General features: G+C 39.9%; 1 protein-coding gene across 12 annotated transcripts in view; it reads left to right on the plus strand.

Annotated features, from left to right (window-relative positions):
• The window catches only part of PPP1R12B (protein phosphatase 1 regulatory subunit 12B), a 220,127-nt gene that overhangs the window by 137,827 nt on the left and 61,762 nt on the right, over nucleotides 1–20,538 (plus strand). The window contains exon 20 of one of the 12 annotated variants that reach the window (XM_082701994.1): nucleotides 11,374–11,846. The exons of the other annotated variants lie outside the window; for them this stretch is intronic. Coding sequence (XP_082558120.1) covers nucleotides 11,374–11,382 — 9 coding nt within the window. The 3' untranslated portion in view covers nucleotides 11,383–11,846. Of the gene's footprint in view, nucleotides 1–11,373; nucleotides 11,847–20,538 lie in introns of those variants that run through there. 12 annotated transcript variants of the gene reach the window in all.

Consider the following 20,538-nt stretch of genomic DNA (forward strand, 5'->3'; position numbering starts at 1 on the left):
AGGATAGAGTTTGAAATTAGAATGAATAGAATTTGCTGCTAGATTGGGTGTAGAGTGAAAAAAAGCCTGGGGTTGTGGGGAGGTGTAGTGATCAAGGTTGACACTGAAGCTTTTAGCCAAAGCAACTGAAAGTATAGAGTTTTCATAACTGAGATGGAGAAAACTGTGGAAGGAATGAATTTAGTGGGGGAAGAGCAAGCCTATAGTTTGGCTTTTAGGAGTGTTAAATTTAGTATGTCTGATTGACATCCACTTGGAAATGTCAAGAAGAGACTTAGTGTTTGGAGTCTGGAGTTCAGGTGAGCGGTCCAGACTGGACATACAAACTTGAATGTCAGCAAATGTGTAGATTGTATTTAAAACCATGAGATTGAATGAGATCACCAAGAGAATGAGAGTTGACAGAGAAAGCCAAAGAAAATCCAAAGTGCCCTGGGGCACTCCAAAATTCAAAGTGAGAAGAGGAAGAACCACGGAGGAAACTGATGAATCCTAGCACTTCACTCTGAGAATATGACTGTTTTTGGTTAAATTAGAAGAATTCTATTGATAACCATATTGCAGGTGATCTTTTAAGTAGACTCAGCTTTTGGTCTCCTTTGCTTTACTTAACCTCCCTTAGCTTTATTACATCTTTGAATAACTAGCACTTCCATTCCACTTAAGAATAAGAGACTTTCTTTGAAAAACTTATTTCTGAGTGGTATCATAAGCTAAATTCTGAGTTAGCTCTGTGATACATAGAATAGAAATTACAGAGTGAATTTTAGAACTGAAAGAGACTTACACTTCTAGTAAGTAGTTAAACTTCTCATTTTAAAGATAGCCACTGAAGCCCAGAGAGATTAAGTAACTTGCCAGGATCACATAGCTGGGTTCCTAGTCCATGGCCGTGGTACTGCCCTCAGGTGTATTTTTATGTCTGTTATGTATCCCCTACTAGTTAAGAGTGCAGACCCATGATCTAGATGGACTCCCTGGGCCACATAACTGCTTTGGATAAGTTGAAACTCACATGCTTCAGTTTCCTCATCTGTACAGTAGGGATAATCATAGTAGCTACCTCTTAAAGTTGTAAAGTGAAAATGAAGAAATACATTAAATAGTTAGAGATGATTGAGATTCATTCATGCTATCTTCCAAACTGTAGGTTCGTAAATCTGCGTGAGTATAAGACTTTGGGAATACTTTCCTTGACCTTAGAGTCATGTGATCTGGAAGTTATGTATTCATTTATCCCTAAAGAATGGGTTCTTTGGAGAGTCAGGGAAGTAACCAGGCTCTTTTCTGACTCCAGTATATGTCCGTGCCCTGAGAATGTACCTGATGAATTTTGAGAAAGAAGTTTTTGAGGGGGTTGCTGGAGTAGGAGAAACAAGTAATGAGTAGAAAGGGAAGAAAGAAGAACTAAACATTGGGACACCTGGGTGGCTCAGTGGGTTAAGCCTCTGCCTTCAGCTCAGGTCATGGCCTCTGCCTTCATCTCAGGGTTCTGGGATCTAGCTCCGCATCAGGCTCTCTGCTGGGCAGGGAGCCTACCTCCCCCTCCCCCTCTACCTGCCTCTCTGCCTACTTGTGATCTCTCTCTCTCTCTCTCTGTCAAATAAATTAAATTAAATAAAACAAAGAAGAACTAAATGTTCCCAGTTTAGCTGGGAACTCTCTGAGTACCTGACCAAGTCAAGTTCCTGCAGATTTCTCTGTCAATCAAGCAGGCTTTCATTTCTGTGCCTCAGTTACCCCTCCCATTTATCTTTCTCTGCCGGTATTACTCCAACAGTTCTAGTTTTATAGATGTTTACTCTCCTCCCGTACTCCACCCTCCCCCGCCAGCACACACTCTTTCTTTGAGTAAATAATAGCACCTTTGCCTATTTGCTCTGTTTTTTTCCACAGCTTTGCTTCTGGCTATTTGCTGGGTCTTTTCCCCTCTCTCAAGCAGTATTTTTAAAATCTTATTACTTAATCTTGTGAAGCCCCTTAATCTGCTGGAGGGCATCCAGCGATTTTCCGTCTGCTCTCCACCACGGGGCAGTATCCTTGCCATTCTCCTTTTAGGTAAAATCCTAGAACTGTTTTGCTTTCCTCTCTCTCTCTGGGGCTTGATTACCTAATATGGTAAGGTATGTCCCGGACAAGACGGCACTGTCGAGATGGAACAGCAGTTTGACTAAGTTTAAAGACAGTGTAGGTGAGCCATCAGAGCTAGCAGGGTTAGTTATTTATGTAGGAAAGTCGTATTTTTCACAGTATACCATATAACAGCCACAGTCTTGTGTGTGTGTTTTTTAAAGCAAGACTTTCTTTCTTTTAATCAAGTGAAAGGATAAGAAAATACAGATTTTCCTCCCTCTGCCTCTTTATCTTTAGCCAGATAAGGAAAAAAACAAAACAAAACACGAAGAGAACGGAGTAGTTTGTCCCCAAATTGAGAGGGTTTTGAGAAGTCTGAGAAATTTAGTTACATAAAAATGCTTATAAGGATATTAAAAAGAAGAGTAGATTTAATAAGTGATGGCTGTTATAAACAGTCCTGTGGGAGCAGGCTAGCATTCACATGAAGAAAAGCAAGCCGTCCTGGATTTGACCAATTGATGACAATGGGCAGTCCCAAGGAAGGAGATGAAGATTGAGACTTGGCAGCCAACCAACGCTGTGTGGGGGAGGCTGCCTTCTATCCAGTGTGCAGTAAAGAATCTTCTCTAGTGGTTGACTCCACATTAGCCTGGAAGGATCTTTACTTTCACTGTACATTTGCTCTTGCTTTGCGACTATAATTTCTTAAAATACTGCAGATGCTGTGATTTTCTATATATGGGTCATACTGTGCCTTGCTCTAGCCCAAGCTATATAAACCAGCAAAGTTTCTTTTGGCATCTTCCTTTTAAGGCCTCTATTAATTTTAGGTCGTGCTGTTGCCAAGGAAATCTCAGTAATCAAAGCTCACATGTATTCCTTTGAGACCCTGTAATTTTTGGACCCATTGTCCCATTACATCAGTGAATTCTGCTCTAGTCAGAAATTGTTTTTGCGATAGAATAAACTGACCTTCGAGGTATCTGTTTGGGCCCTGCTCACACTTCTTATCCAAAGATGTGGAGGGTTTATCAACTAGTAAGAAAGTACAGTTAACCTCTTGACCTTTTGCTTTTCTTCCAATTTCTTTCTTCTGCTTCCCACTGCCTTCAAGGTATTGCTTTGTGTTAGTCACCTGTGACCTTCTGTCTTTTTGTTGGAGAGACACTGATGAGCTTGAAACTCTACTGAAACTTTTTTTATGGCTATACAGTCAATATATGTCATTATAGAAAATATACTAAGTATAGGAAAGTGTAACGCAGGGTTCTCAAAAGCAGCAGCACGAGCATTTCTAGAGGTTATAAACATTCATTGGCATACTTGATGGGTCACAGTGATGGGGGGATGGTCTACATGCATTCAGTGGACAGAGGCCAGAGATGCTAGATGTCCTCCTATGTCCTGTATGACAGTTGTCCCTGTAGCTTGCTTGACTTTTGACTACCTTCCTGGACAGTCAGAGATGAAATCTGTTATCTGAGTATAAAACCAAACTTGATTTTATGAAGAAATTCACATTTTATGACAGAGGGAATCTAAAAATTCAACCACCATCTGAACTGAGGAAAAACTGTAGTTTTAGTTTTACTCATTCCTGATAGCACTGCCATTTGTATAATGGCATTGTTATAAAACACATTCTACAGATCTGCATCTGACTTTGTTCTTCACGGCTATCTGTAAGGGGTCCAAGCCTCTGATTACTTCATTATACTTTCTAGTACTATTAGCCCAAGAGTGTATACATTGAAATAAATATTTCACTATAAATTTTTGTTTCTCTTCATAGTCTATTGTTGTTTTTTTAAATGATTTGGGCTAAGTTTTATATCTGTGAGTTCAGGATAATAAAGATGGGGAGAGGCTGTCAGAAAATATTTGTTATAAAAGGGGATTCTTTGTACGGTAAAGAACAAGAAAATAGTTATACCACTGAATAGTCCAAAGTTATACCACTGAAAGGAAATTACTGTTTAACATTCTGGTGAGTTTTCTGCTGGTATTTTCCCCAAGTTGTTTTATTTTGTTTTGTTAAACATATTCAAGATTGACTAAGGACATTTTTAAGAAAAAGGATCATTTCCAACCTGAGCATTCCTGGGACCCCATCATTACCATGATGACAATCTCATGGCATTGTCTTCAAAGCACTTGGGTCCAACTCTTTTATCAAAGTAGTCAGTCCTGTGATGGCTTTGATTATAGAGAGCCTCCTGGAATCATTGTTTCTCTTTCAGTTGGAATCTAAGAGTTACCTTAGTTATGAAAGTATTCATTTCTTCTGTTGATAGCATGGCTAGAGAGTTTTAACCATAGCTTAGGCTTAGCTAATGTCAGAGTTCTGGCCCCATGATTGAGGTAAAAAGCTTAGTGTGGGATTTGCAGCTCTTTTTCAGCAAATGGAGTGTTTATAGATTTGCCCCAGCAGGAATGTTGCCCTCAAGGCGCTAACAGATGTTGCTTTTAAAGCTATAATTCATGTACGAGCTAAAAGGTAGGATAGTTGGGGTGAAAACCTAAAGATAAATGCTTACAGTCTACCAGTCTTAATTTTGTCTCTACCATCTCAGTCTTCGATGAAACAAGTTCAAGAGTCAGCAGCCATTTAGTGACATGACTTTTTTTCATAGAAAATCCAAAGTTTTATATCCAAATATGATTTTTCAAGACAATGTTCATACAGGTATGACTTACCAGTATGTGCTTTTGAAAATACTTGGCTTTTCATTGCTTTAAAAATGTTTTTTATGCCCTGAACTCTTAACACCTTAAACTATACCAATGTTACTGACTACTGAGAAGAAAAGAGGGGACATTTTTAAAACCCATTGGCATAAGTCATGAGGACTTAACAAACAGTATGGCAACTATCGTTTAAAATGCTCTGTGGGGCGCCTAGGTGGCTCAGTGGGGTTAAAGCCGCTGCCTTCAGCTCAGGTCATGATCTCGGACTCCTGGGATAGAGCCCCGCATCAGTCTCTGCTCGGCAGGGAGCCTGCTTCCTCCTCTCTCTCTCTCTCTCTCTCTCTCTCTGCCTGCCTCTCTGCCTACTTGTGATCTATCTGTCAAATAAATAAATAAAATCTTTTAAAAATAAATAAAATAAAATGCTGTGTTTCATGGGGCACATGGGTGGCTCAGTGGGTTGAGCCTCTGCCTTCAGCTCAGGTCATGATCCAAGGGTCCTGGGATCAAGCCCCGCTCTCTGCTTAGCAGGGAGCCTGCTCCCCCCGCCCATGGCCTTCTCTCTCTGCCTGCCTCTCTGCCTACTTTCGATCTGTCTGTCAAAAAAATAAAATTTTTAATAAATAAATAAAATGCTGTGTTTCATGGTTGAAGGTTGCTAAGAGAATAAATCTTAAAAGTTATTATAATTTAAAAAAAGTTCTTATGGTAAGAAAAAAAGTTCTGTAACTATGGTAAGGGATTTTAACTAGACTTATTGTGTTTATTTTGAAATATATACAAATATCTAATGATCGTGTTGTACACGTGAAACTAATATAATGTGTATCATATACACCTCAATTAAAAAAACATGGGCAAGTTTATAGCTCAAACTAAAATTACTTAGCTGTTGGGTGACTTTGAAAAGTGGTATACCAAGTTGGTGAGTCATGGGCTATCTATGGTACTGAATTCTTAGTTTCTTATTTCTTCAGGTGTCTAGTAGAGCTGCTTGCTGGCTCTTGTGGAGGGTCAACACCCCCTTCTTGAGGTCCACAGGGAGGGCAGATGTCCATGTCTGTTCTCCAGTGGTGTGTATTGGGGGAGGGACAACAGCAGCAGGGCCAGCCTAGTTTTCATCTTGCGTACATTACACTTTCTAGGTCAGGGCTTAGCAAACCTTTTATATAAAGGGCCTGATTGTAATATTTTCTACTCTGTGGTCCATATAGTCAGTTGCAACTACTCAACTCTGCTGTTATAGTGGGAGAGTAGCCATAGACAGTATGTCAACAAATGGAGTGGCTATGTTCTAATAAAACTTTACTTATTAAAGCAAGTTGGTGGGCTGGCTTTGGCTTATGGCCCAGGCCACAGTTTGCCAGCCTCTGCTCTTGGCTACAGATTCAGAAATGTTTGCTGATGTAAACGTGGCTCCAAATGTCAGTTTGTTCTCCTCCAAGCGCTTTTCTGGTAATTCAGCATTTTTCCAATTCCTCTGATTCTTTAGTATCATTGACACTTTGTGGGGCAAAGGGAATCATGTGGAGTGAGACATACTGTTTTTCTGCGCTTGGAAAGCATCAGTTTTGGTCACGCCGCAGAAAACAAGCTCTAACAATTCCTGAATGAAGGAGTAAAAGAGGGAGAATTTCTTCCATGTCATTTTAAGTGTAGTTTCCCTGTTCTCTTCGTTCTGTACCTTTTTTCTTTCTTAAACATTTACCTTTTTAATGAAGCATAGTTGACACACAGTGTTACATTGGTTTCAGGTGTACAACATAGTGACTCGGCAAGTCTGCAGGTTTACTGGGCTTACCACAAGTGTAGCTGCCATCTGGTAGTTCATTACCTTTTAAGGACAAAGTCTGAAATTCTCCTAATATGTCCCTATCTGCTTTTTTTCATCTGATCCTATCCCTTTTTACCTCCCAAAGACCTGACTTTGAGGTTAGCTAAAATTACAGTTCGGCGATATACAATCACTTAACACTTGAGAAATTCTGCTTTTTTTAGGCTATGGCCATAAATAAGTTTGCCTTTAAGGCTCACAGATTCTTGGAAGGATACCTGTCATTCACTTTAATTGCTGGTTGTCATTTGAATTCCTTAGTCAGGAGTAGGTTATGGAGTATATTAGTTTTGGGTGTTTTTTTTTATTCTTTTTTTGTTTTTGCCTTGTTAACTTTGGAAGAATTTGGGGGAGATTTACAAAGGGGATGACAGAACTCTTTAAAGCTTTGACCTTGCACTTACTGAAATGATCATTAAGAGCAATGGATTTTTGGAAAGAGAAGCTAAAATTCTGGTTATTGAACAGATTTAAGGAAAAAAGTGATGAGAGCTGACAGTGATATGTCACAGTAAAGACTCATATCACATATGGGAATCAGCGATGGGTTGGCACAATGAATTTTGTGCCAAGTAAACGAAACCAGATCCTTTCTATAGAATAAAGTTCTGCCTAATATATGACATGTTGTCTAAGAAGTCTTTGCAGTCACTGGTGACCTCGGGTTCTCAAATAAACCTAAGGAAATAGTGTTTGGGCAACTTATAAATCATTTTGGGTGTGTTCGACTTAGCACTAAGGGCAAATTTGGATACTGCTACCCAGCAAGCTGAGCCATTTTCAATAATTACGTAATTATGAAGCTTCTCTAGTCGTCTTCCTCAGACTTGTCAGTAAGAATCATGGGGGTCATTTGTTTATAATACAGAATTTTAGGCCTTTCCCCATTGAGGTTCTGAATTAGGAGGGGAGATGGTGGTGGAGGATGGAAAGCCTGGGAATCTGTATTATAATAGAAGTCGCCTAGGTGATTCTTAACAGGCAGATTTGACACTCTTCTTACAGGTATAATATTTAGAGATTGCTAATCTCCCAGGTCATTATTAAAAAGTAGGATTAACTATGGCGCACTGAGGGGACTTAGAGCCAATCTGTACTCCTACCTCTACTCCAAAAATGTCCATTTAACCCGCAAAGAATCAAATTCTTAAAGGCCCCGTAGGACAGTTCAGTCCCATTCAGGAAGTCTTTGGCTCACATAGCAGCATGCCTTTATTCAATGAAGAAATGGTTATTGGTTACCTAGTATGTGTTAAGTATTGTGCATTAAGGATACAGAAATGTATAAGGTAGACAATGATCCTGCCAGACTCATAATACTCGTATTTTAATGGGGCAGGTGGTATTCCTATCAGACAGACAAGTTGAGATACTGCATAGGCAGTTGAATATAGGAATCTGGTGATCATGGGAGATATTAGAGCTGGAGATGAAGCTATTTGGAAGTCATTGTCTTAAAGATGATACTCAGAGATGGTGAACTGGGTGAGATCTCTCAGGAAAAGAACATAAAGAGGACAAAGGCGTCCATGACCACGCCCTAGAAGACCCCAGGGCCAGCTCTAGACAGAAGCAGGAATAGTTCTTCTGTGGAACAGAACTTATACGGGTAAGTTGGTGGATCTCAAATGGAGAAAATGAAGTAGTTCTGATCTGACTTTATGTAATATGCAACACACACACACACACAGTTGTTTTTTTTTTTTAATATCTAGAGAACAATTAGAGTCTATTTGTATCTAAATGAAAGGTAATGAACAAGATTTCTAATATTAAGTGTGGTTTGAATGGGAGGAACTTAAGAAATATGAAAACTCAACAGGATTTGATATTTTACTGGATGTGGACAGTGAACATAAAGAAGGGTCTAGGGGACGCCTGGGTGGCTCAGTTTGTTAAGCAGCTGCCTTCGGCTCAGGTCATGATCCCAGCGTCCTGGGATTGAGTCCCACATTGGGCTCCTTGCTCGGCAGGGAGCCTGCTTCTCCCTCTGCCTCTGCCTGCCTCTCTGTCTGCCTGTGCTCACTCTTTCTCCCTCTCTCTCTCTGACAAATAAACAAAATCTTAAAAAAAAAAAAAAAAAGAAGAGTCTAGAGTGGTTGAGAAGATACATGGATCGGTAGAAACTATTGGCTTTGGAGCCAGAAAACCTAGGGCCAAAGCAAGTTCCATCTCTTTTTAGCTGTATGGTCTCAGAAAAGTAATTTAACCTCTCTGAATTCTAAAAGTGCTTTAATTGACTGTAAAAATGGGATTGTTATTCCTATCTTGTAGGCTTGATGTAAGGACAGCAATAATAATGTATTTCACTTTAAATAGTGCCTAGCTTTAGCAAGTTTTTAATTAACGAAAGCTGCGAGTTTAATAGTACTTCATCAGTCTTCCCCCCGCCCCGCCCCATATTTTTGAGCTTTCACACTTCATTCCCGTTTCCTGGAATGCTCTTCCTCCTACTTTACTGCCTATTCCTCTGCCCACTCCCTTTTTTAACACCCATTTATGACTTAGATTAGGCCCCAACTAGGGCCTCCAAGAAGCTTCCTTTGACCCCTCCTTAGAGTAGATTAGGTTCTCCTCAGTATCTTGAATTAATCTTTAATATATAGTGGTAATTATTACTGTGTGGTATTCACCAATTAAACTAAAATCCTTAAAAGCGAGGTCTGTTTCTTGTTCGTTGTTTTCGCTACGCAGGATGTAGCAGAATATCTAGTATTTAGGTATGTCTTCTATGAAGATTTGTAGAACAGTCCAGTTGATGACATTCATATTTCCAACTTTGATGGCTGCATGGATCATATGCCATTAATGAGATTGGGAATTCAGGAGGAAGAACATGTTTGTGATGAAGATAATGTGTTTGCTTTTGGACATGCTGACTTTGAGGTACCTATCGGACTTATGAAATTAAATATCCTATCGGCAGTTAGAGAGGCCTGAACTGTGGGAGGCTTGGGGGCTAGAAATAAAGAGTTAGAGGTATCAGCCTGCTGGTAATAGTTTTGAACTCTGAAGAGAGTGATATTTTCCAAGAATAACTTGTAGGACAGTTGCTTCTCAACTTTTTTTCTTCCCCATTGTTGTAAGGGATGCACTCATTTGGGTAACTGGTTCAGCATCACAATGGTTCTGAAGCAGGATGGGCAAAAGGAGCACATTCCCCAGGGGAGGCCTCAAAATGATTGTGGGGCACCGAGGAGGATCACTGCTGAGAGAAAGGAAGAACAGGCAGATTAGGACAGAGGCTGGGCCACACCTTAAGGGATAAGCCAAGGAGGAGAGGTGCCCATGAAAGAGATCAGGGTGGAAATGGTCAGAGAAGAAGCTAAAGAGTCAGGAAAGAGTATGTCCCGTCCACAAAAAGGGAGTGAAAAGTTTCAAGGACTCGAGGTGACTGAAATGTAATTTCATGTAGCTCAGGCAGAAGGCTCATGTAACTGAGAAATCTGCACATTGATCCAGGCTGGTATCAGGCATAGCTAAATTCAGGAGGCTAAAACTTGGTCATCGGAGCTCTGCAGCCTCCTCTCTGTAGACCACAAGAGGAAGAATTTTGTCTCTGTCTTAGTGTCTGTCTATCCCATTGACCCTGTCTGGGTCAGTTGAACCTCCTGAGCCTATTTCTGTAGCCAGAGATTAGACAGAAGGGCAGTGAAGCATAGTGGTTAAGAGCCAGCACTTTGGAACCAAGGAATTTGAGTTCAGATCCCTGCTCTGCTACTTACTGTGCAACCTTGGGCAAAGTACATACTCCTTCTGTGCCTCAGTTTCTTAGAACTCTAACATGTAAGCAATAACAGTAGCTATCACATAGGTCATTCCTTTAAATGAGATAATACAGATAAAGCTTACCTTACTGGACATGGGAAGTGCTCAGTAAATGGTAACTACCATTGTGGTGGTAATGATGATGACAGTAGTAGTGATGGTTGTGATAATGAGGAAGTAGCAGCAGGAGCTACCCCTTGTTGCAAGGGGAGGGTTAGGAGAAGGTCAGCTATGTGTATGGCTCCCCACAGGCTAAAAGGATCCTGTTACCAAAAGAAAAGAAAGGGATAAATTGCTGGAAAGACAAACTGTAGCTACCACAGCCCTCTGTAATCATATCCAGTTTGATTCTATAATCCACATAGAGTCTGAGTGGATTTGGCAATAAGAAGATCTTGCTGCTGTGAGAGCAGTGTGGTGGTCTGGGTGACGCTGAATTAGTGGCCTCTTCTCTTTGTGACTGTCCACAATAATGATCTCAGTGAGCTTCCTGGGGATTAATAGCATCTTGTTAGCAGCCATTTGCTCTGTAGGCGAAGCTCCAAGATGGTTTGCTATGAAAGAAGGAAAGAAGGAAAGAAAAAAGAGAGGGAGGGAGGGAGGGAAAGAGGGAGAGAGAAAGACTTTGTCAAGACTTAAAGAGTTCAAACACATCTAATCACCATATCATTTGGCAGATTGTGGTGACTGTCCGATTTCATGCTTTACTCTGAATTGGGCTTCCTCTTAACAGTCCTTATTCCACATTTCTGCTCCCTCTCCTTTTTGAGAACAGATGGTAGGCCAACATTCTTGCCTGCTCCTGCAAGCATATTTTGAAGGAATGAAAAGCAAATATTCCTCTACCCCAGAGGAGCATTTTCCATGTTATGCTGGCAATTATGAAAGGATTAGCTAGTGAGATGCAATTATCAGTCACTGTCAGGTTCTCATTACTGATCATGTTGTCCAGACCTACCATGTTTTTTCTGACCATCTTACCTTTTTTGTGTTTCACTTGTTTACAGAGCACCTAATTGAGGATTAGACAGAAAGCCTAATTCAGGATTGACAAAGTTCTGCTAAGCCACCCCAAGATTATCATAGCTAAAGAAGTTCAATAGAGTGCAGTTGTGGAAAACAATCCTGAGAGGTTCTGGATTAATCTAGAATGGCTTCCTGAAAGACAAATTCCAGAAGAATTATATGGGAACCTTTTCCTCCCAGCATGGCCCCTCCCCAGCTGCATCATCACCCCGGAAAAATGACACAAATAAAACAGAGCTGTATAGCAGATAAGTGTTAGGGAAAGGTCAAGAACTGAGACTTCTCACTTCCAACTTGACAATTAATATTATTACACATTGCAGTGTAATAATAATGCATAAGTATGAATAAGCTACTCCCAGCTATGCATTTAGGTTAGTCTCTTAAAGTTTCTTCCAGAATTTGCTCCCTAAAAATGTCTTTTTTTAATTGCAGCCTACCACTGAGCTTAAGGAATAAATTTGATTTAGATAGTAAAGATTATTAGAAAACTATTTCAAGATGGACAGTGGTGAACATCTATAAGAGAAAGTACATAACCTCACTAGTATTCAAAACTGTAAATTAGTATTGTAAGTAGGGCTTTTTTTTTTCCCACTAACCAAAATACACAAAGTTTTAAAAAGATAATGCCCAGTTCACGTGAGTATAGTGAAATGGGCCTCCGTGTATTTTACTGTTGAGAATTCAAGTTAATACTTCCTTTTTGGAAAGCAAACTGTCAGACTATGAAAAGCCCCAATTTGATACAGAATTTCCACTTACGGGAATCTTTCTCTAAGACACAGTCCTAAATCTAGGAAAGTCGGGAAGCTTTATATACAGAGATTTTCTGTATATATATTCTTTATATACAGAGATTTTCTGTATATTATATGTATGTAGCTCTATAAACGTTTATTCATTCAATAAATACTTGAGTACCTATTATGTGAAACACTGTTTGGGAGGTACTATTGAACAAAACAGATTGAGTCCATTTAGCTGTTCGTGATGGTGGAAGAATTGGAAACAACCTAACTGCCCAGTATTCTGGCAACAGTTAAGTAAACTATGATTCACCCATGCAAGGGAATACTATGAATCATAGTTTGCTTTCCTGTTCCCTGATGACTAGCCATTTACGGGTGTTTCCTTGGAACAGATTAGAGTATGAGGCAGCCATTTAAAATTGAGTTACAAAGATAGTGTAATAACCTGGATAAATGCTTATGATAAAATATTGCTATATGAACTAGATGTACAATTATGTATGTAATAGGAGTACAACTGTGAAGGGATAGAGAACACCCAGGTCCAGGTAAAAGGACCAGAGGGGAGAGTCTCCAGAGTGTTACCAATGATTGTGTTTCTAAGGTGAGACTAAATATGACTGGCTTTTTTCTATTTTTCTTTAATGCTCCTGTGCTACTTATATATATATATTTTTTTCCTTAAATGCTTTAGCCACACAAACTTCCATAAAGTGATGGCTTGCCTGAAAGTGAAGACTGAACCAAGTGGGAATTTTGTAAGAGCACTTTTTCTGTCTCTGGTGATGGGTTGTGTGTTTCTGATGGAGTACACGTGCTGGATGGTGGAGTCAGAAGTCTCCTGGGCACCCACCCCGCCCCTAATATCGTCTGTGTCCACACATAGCTGTGTAGCTGCAGAGTACTGTGCCCCACACGTAGCATGTGGATGGTAAGGTACCTTTCAGTGAACGTTGGGTTCTGGGTTTTTTGTTTGTTTATTTGTTTGTTTCGTAAGTGTCTTTAGAATGTTGTCTGAAGACTGCTTGGGAGTGGGGCTGGTCACATGCTAATTCTCCATCTTCTCATCTATGCAGTTGGAATCTCTGTCACTTTTAGTGCAATGTGGTGAGATTAAACAGTTCATAGAAATTCACACTGTGACTTAGTCCAGGTGCTAAGAAGCTCTAAGATGATTGAGTTTTCCTTGCCACCTTAACTGAATTTTTAGATTTTTAATCCACTCTTCCTTCTTTTCAGTAGAACTTCAACTTTATTCTTTCCTTCCTCATTCTTTCCCCTACATGAACTCTATCATGGTGCAGACTTTACAGTGAGCACAGTCAGACCCCTCACGTCCTGTGACTGCGGCAGGATGCCTACTTTTGCCACTCTCTGCACTTTGATGTGCTCAGTGTATGATTTTCATTGTCTTCTCAACTATTAGTGACGGATATGTTTGTAGAAAAGACCTGTTTCCTCTGTGGTGTCTGAGACTGTGTAGGGGTTTTGTTTTGGTCTGGCTTGGTTTGCTTTTCTCTATTTAAAACTTAGATTGTGTCTACACCCACACAGAAACTTCATACAGCCATCAGGCACCAGTAGGCTGTTCCATTGCAGAGTGGTGATCAAAAAAAGCCATACTTCTGGTGATCATAAGTTTCAGTTTTTGAAGACTGGGTTCAGAAATGCATGGTTTTCTTCCTTTACCTGGCAAGTTATTGACTCAGCAAACCAAAGAATGGAAGATTGGGCATACTTATGAAGTACCAAACTGTTGAGATCACAGAAAATTATTTCTGGAAGGTACTTTAGAAGCTCTTCTAGCTCAGCTCCCTTATTTTACAGATAAAATGCCTGGAACTCCAAAAGGGATCATGGCTTAACCTATGCTGTACAATAGCTTAGTGGCAGAGAATGAGCTAGAACAGTTCTGAATTCCCAGATCGGCATTCTTTCCACTGCGCTGATGGCTGTCTTCCAGGTGCTGGAGTGCAGGTGGTGCTTATGACAAGACTCAGCTGGTGGCAGTGCTGGCCCAAGGTCACGGGAAGCACCCTCTTCTTTTGCTCAGTCTGATTCCATTTATAGTAGAGTTTATACACAAGGTCTACAATTAAGTCTGCTGCTGTCCCAAGTTTCTTACCTTTTTAAAATCATCTTCCCTCCATTTCTGGTCTTTCAATCTATCTGTTACATATTTTAATCCAAACTACTTAGAAGTAATCAGAATGTTCCTCCACTACAGTTGATTTTAAGTTCAAACCCTGGATATATTTGCTAATGTTTATAGACTGGTGAGATTAGGAGAATTGAACTGTTATTATTTCAAAACTAAAAGCTACTCCTAGGACTTCCACGTCAGGATGGCAAAGTAAGGACACTGAATCCTATTCCTCTCATTACAAAATTAAGAAGTAGTGGGTAAATATTTTTTAAAGATTTTTAAAAGTACACAATCATACTTAAAAACAAGATGGAAAGTCTCTTTGGGCCAATAATGGAGAGAAAAGCCACTGTGGGAGGGGAGCTATAAATGGATATAGGCAATTGGGTCAGGGTTTTTTTGTAAAGATTCTGCCTACTCAGAACATGAACCAGGAACACACTATGCTACCTGCAAATGTGGGCTGGGTTAGTGCAGCTCATCCCAGTAGCATTATAGAAATACATCGCTTGCACCTGGCCAGAAATTAGAAAGGACAGCCAGAGGCTGCAAGCACAAGGACCCACTCAAGACAGAACCATAGCTGTCAACTTAAGATGGGGTTCAAGGCCAGCATCTTACCAGGTCTAAGATGAGGCAACTTGAAACCACCCTGTAGAGACAGATACTCATATTTTAACACTGTCATAGAAATTGAGTCCTCAAAATCCTATAAAGAATGCATAAAATTTAAAACCATGAAAAGTAGTCAGGAGACCCAACAAATGAGAGAATTGATACCTGAGAGAAAAGGTAATAGAACAGTCTAAAGAGGGTTTTAAAATAAAATTCTCAACATACAAAAGAAATTAGATCCCACAAAACAAGAATAACAGGTAATAAAACAAGAACAGAAAGGTGTGCAGGATGCCTAGGTGGCTCAGTTGGTTAATCGTCTGCCTTTGGCTCAACTCATGATCCCAGGGTCCTGGGATGAGTCCCACATCAGTCTCCTTGCTCAGTGGGGAGCCTGCCACTCCCTCTGCCTGCTGTTTCCCCTGCTTGTGCTCGCTCTCCCCTTCTGACAAATTGGAAGAAAAAAAAATCTTTTTTTTAAAAAAGGAAGAAGAACAGAAAGGTATGAGAAAGAACCACTTCGAGGTCTTGGAAGTGAAAATGTAATATTTAAATGAAAACAATATCTAATGAGGTGACAGAATAAAGAGACTTGCACAGCATACTGCTTCCAGCTTCAGAGAAAAACCAGTGAACTGGAAAATAGGGTGGAGAAAACATCAGTGCAGCGTGGAGATGGCGGAGAAGTGGGACACAGAACACAGCCTGAGGAGCTCAAGCTCACGTCTGCCAGGAGGCCAAAGAAGCAGAGAGAGGGAATGAAAAAGAAGGGATAATAATAAAGATTGCAGTAGAGTATTGATCCATGAAGGCAGGAGTCCTCAGAATAGAAAAACCTCATCCATAAAGCACAATAAATAAACCCATGGCTGTTAATCATTTCCATAATGAAATTGTAGGATATTAATGATATAAAGAAAAAAAATTTTTTAAGATTTTATTTATTTATTAGAGAGAGAGAGAGAGAGAGAGCGTGAGCAAAGGGCGGAGCAGAGGAGAAGGGAGAGAAAGAATCCGAAGCAGGCTCTGTGCTTGGAGCCTGACATGGGGCTTGATCCTGTGACCCTAAGATCATGACCTGAGTGGAAACCAGTAGTCAGACACCCAACTAACTGAGCCATCCAGGTGCTCTGAGAAAAAATTTTAAATGCAAAGAAAAAATACAGATAATGTATCTACAAAATCAGCATTAGGCTCTGGCTGCAGTAGACAATATCCTCAAAGTACTGTGGAAAGACAATTATAAACCTACAGTTCTGTGCAGTGCTTTGTGTGTACAAGAATGAAACAGGGGCGCCTGGGTGGCTCAGTGGGTTAAAGCCTCTGCCTTCAGCTCAGGTCATGATCCCGGGGTCCTGGGATCGAGCCCGTGTCCGGCTCTCTGCTCAGCGGGGAGCCTGCTTCCTCCTCTCTCTCTGCCTGCCTCTCTACCTACTTGTGATCTTTGTCTGTCAAATGAATAAATAAAATCTTAAAAAAAAAAAAATGAAACAAAAGCATTTGCAGATACACAGGGGCTAACTTCTCAACCCCCAAACTCTTGCTAGTGAAAGAACCAAAGGGAAAAAGCAAAAAGAGAAGTACATGCAAGAAAACAGTGGAATACTAGAAGCAGAGATAGTAAAATATGGTGATAAACCCAATTTTTTTTCTTTTATGTGTAAAAAACTGGATCTAAAACTCTAGCGACAATAATGTGTTAAATATATAAAAGCATGGTGAGGTCCTTATTTTAAGTAGAGAGGATACTGATTAAGTTTATAAACTGAAAAAATACATTTAAATAACTTTGTTGAATGTAGGAATGACCACTAAAGAGGAATATAGAAATAGAAGATACAATTCCTAAGTTAGTAGTGGAAAAATTGGTAATTTTTAAAAAAATTTTTGAAGCTTACTTATTTAAATAATCTCTATACCCAACATGGGGCTCTAACTCATGAACCTGAGATCAGGAGTCACATGTTCTTCCTATTGAGCCAGTCAGGCGCCCCTGAAAAAATAGGTAATTTTAAAAATATATTTACTCGATTTAGTAGAAAGCAGGAAAGGAGATAAAAAGAAGCAAAGGGAAAACATAGTAGATAGGAAATATAAAATAAAATATGTAAGCAATCATAATGAACATAAATTAATCTACAAAGCCAGAGAGGCACTCAGATTATTCTGCTTACTTTCTGCTGTCTTCAAAATGATACTGAAGGGGGTAAAAAAAATATGGGGAAAAATATATGCAGATAACCCACGAAGAAAAAAACTGATATGACAACATTAATATCCATCAAAAGATAATTTCCTGCCACCTGCCTCCTGCTCAATGCCAAGTCAACACACCTTCACCTCAGATTGCCAGCGGCTCAAACTGACACTCTGCCCCCCAGATTCCAACCCTGTGCTCGAGTCTGTGCACAAAACTGGGCTTAATTAGAACAGGAGAATGAAGCATCCCGAATAGTGACACTAATTCTGTGGAATATATAATGGGTAAAAGGAGTGTGCTAGGCTGAGAACATCAACAAGCACTTCAAAGAACAATACATACAGCATGATTCTGGTTCCTAAAAGAAACAAACCTGGGAAAAATAAAATAAGATGAAAACAAAGAGGGAGACAAACCATAAGAGACTCAACTATAGGAAACAAACAGGGTTGCTGGAGGGGAGGGGGTTGGTGGGTGGGGTAACTGGGTGATGGGCGTTAAGGAGGGCACGTGATGGAATGAGCACTGGGTGTTGTACATGACTAATGAATCACTGAACTCTACCTCTGAAACTAATACTACACTCTATGTTAATTAACTGAATTTATATTTTTTTTAAAAAGGAGCCCCCCAAAAAAGATAATTTCAAGCAAAAAGCATCAAATTATAGGAAGATATTTCTTACTTGTTAAAAGAAAAAAAAGGAACAGTCCACAAACAAGATATAAAATAATGGACTGTAGACACTAAAATACAGTTTCAACATTTATAAAAAGCTGACAGAGTTGCCAGGAAATAGTATATTGACATTCAGCATTGCAGATTTTAACACACCTCTATCAGAAACTAATGTCAAATAGACAGAAGTACTTAAGGACATAAAAGATTTGAACAACATAATTAACCCTCTTGATCCAGTAGATATAAAGCACACATGGAATGTGTGTACTGTGAAGATCATACTAAATTTAAAATCAACATCACTCACTCGTTCATCAAATATTTGAGTGCCTGATATTTGCCATACATTGCTGTAGGTACTTGGAATACGTGAGTCAGCAAGACAGTTCCTGGCCTCGTGAAGCTTAACATTCCATCAGGGAGGAGGAGACAGACAGTGAGCAATAAACATAATGAAGTATATAGCATGTTAGACAGTGACAGATGCAGTTTGAAATAAAAAGAGTTGGAATAAGGAGGATTGGTGGAAAGAGGACAGGTTGTAGTACCAGGTAGGTTGCCTGAGTAAACCTGGTTGACAGACTAAGATTTGAACAAAGATTTGAAGGTGAGAGAGTTAACACGAAGATATCTGGAGAAAGAGTGTTCCCGGCAGGGGAAACAGCTAGAGCAAAGGCCATGGGGTGGGCAAGTTCTGGCACATACAAGAAATTATAGAGGAGAATTGTAGGAAAGAGAATCAGATCATGTAGGTAGAGGATGTTGTAAACCTTTGTTTTTCCTCTGAATAAAATGAAGAGCCTTTGCAGGATTTTGAGTAGAGAAGTGACATGATCTGACTTAAGTTTTAAAAGAATTCTAGCTGCTGCATTGAGATTAGACTTGAGACAAGAGTAGAAGCTGAGGGACTATTATGGTAATCCAGGCAAAAAAAATGATGGGAACTTGGATCATGTGGCAGTGGTAGAGGTGTTGAGGGTTGATATATTCTGGATCTGTGGGATGTAAGGGAAAGAGGAGTCTTGGATGACTCCAAGGTCTATTGGCCTGAGGAATTGAAAAAGATAGAGTTGCTGTCAGTTGACATGGGAAAGTCTACAGGTGTTCAAGGTTGGGGAGGAAAATCAGGAATCCAGTTTTAAGATATGTTAAGTTTAAGATACCTATTAGATATCCAGCTGGGAAAATGACAGAGCTGTTGCATCTTTGGAGTGTATAGAGGGCAGATGGTATTTAAAGCCATCAGACCATATGACATGATGGAAAGGGGACTAAAGGGATGCCTTGGTGGCTTAGTTGGCTGAGCATCTGCCGTCTGCTCAGGTCATGATCCCAGGGTCCTGAGATTGAGTTCTGCATCAGGCTCCTTGCTCTCTCTCGGCCTACTGCCCACCCGCTTGCTTGTGCTCGCGCTCTCTCTCTCTCTCTCTCTCTCTGACAAATAAATAAATAAACACTTTATTTTTTATTTTTTTTTAAAGATTTTATTTATTTATTTGACAGACAGAGATCACAAGTAGGCAGAAAGGCAGGCAGAGAGAGAAAGGGAAGCAGGCTCCCTGCTGAGCAGAGAGCCCGATGTGGGGCTCGATCCCAGGACCCTGAGATCATGACCTGAGCCGAAGGCAGAGGCTTTAACCCACTGAGCCAACCAGGCACCCCTAAATAAACACTTTAAAGAAAAAAAAAAAGAGGACTAAGGACTGGAACAATATGGATATTTGACTAATTAGAATGGATTAAAAACCTAAATATGAGATCTAAAACCATAAAAATTGAAAAAGTGAACACAGGCAGTAATTTCTCTGACTTGGCCATAATGATATGTCTAGATACGTCTCCTAAAGCAAGGTAAACAAAAGTAAAAATAATCAATTTGGACTACATCAAAATAAAAAGCTTTTTGCACAGCAAAGGAAACCATCAACAAAACAAAAGGACAACGCACTGAGGGGGTGATGTTTGCAAATGTGATATATCCGAAATCTCCAAAATATTTAAAGAACTTATACAACTCATCATACATACACACACACAAATCAGAGTAAAAAATGGTCAGAGGACCAGAATAGACATTTTTCCAAAGATGGCCCAACAGACACAGGAAAAGATGTTCAGCATTACTAATCATCAGGGAAATGCAAATCAAAACCATAATGAGATACCCCCTTATACCTGTTAGAGTGGCTAAAATGTGAAACACAAGAAATAGCAAGTGTTCACAAGGATATAGAGAGAAAGGGAACCCTTAAACACTATTGATGAGAATGTTAGTTGGTACAGCCCCTTTGGAAAACTGGAAGTTCCTCAAAAAATTAAAAATAGAAATACCATCTGATTCAGTAATTCTGCTATTGCGGTATTTACCAAAAAAAAAAAAAAAAAAAAAAACACCTCATTAGAAAAGATATATGCAGGGCGCCTGGGTGGCTCAGTTGGTTAAGCAACTGCCTTCGGCTCAGGTCATGGTCCTGGAGTCCCGGAATCGAGTCCCGCATCAGGCTCCCAGCTCCATGGGGAGTCTGCTTCTCCCTCTGACCTTCTCGCCTCTCATGCTCTCTCTCACTGTCTCTCTCTCAAATAAATAAATAAAAATCTTTTAAAAAAAAGAAAGAAAAGATATATGCATCCCATGTTTATTGCAGCATTATTTACAACAGCCAAGGTATGGAAGCAGCCTAAGTGTCCATTAATAGATGAACAGATGAGGAAGATGTGAGTGTGTGTATTTGTGTGTGTATATATATATATA

Source organism: Mustela nivalis (assembly GCF_964662115.1).
Source record: "Mustela nivalis genome assembly, chromosome: 16".
Lineage (NCBI taxonomy): Eukaryota > Metazoa > Chordata > Mammalia > Carnivora > Mustelidae > Mustela > Mustela nivalis.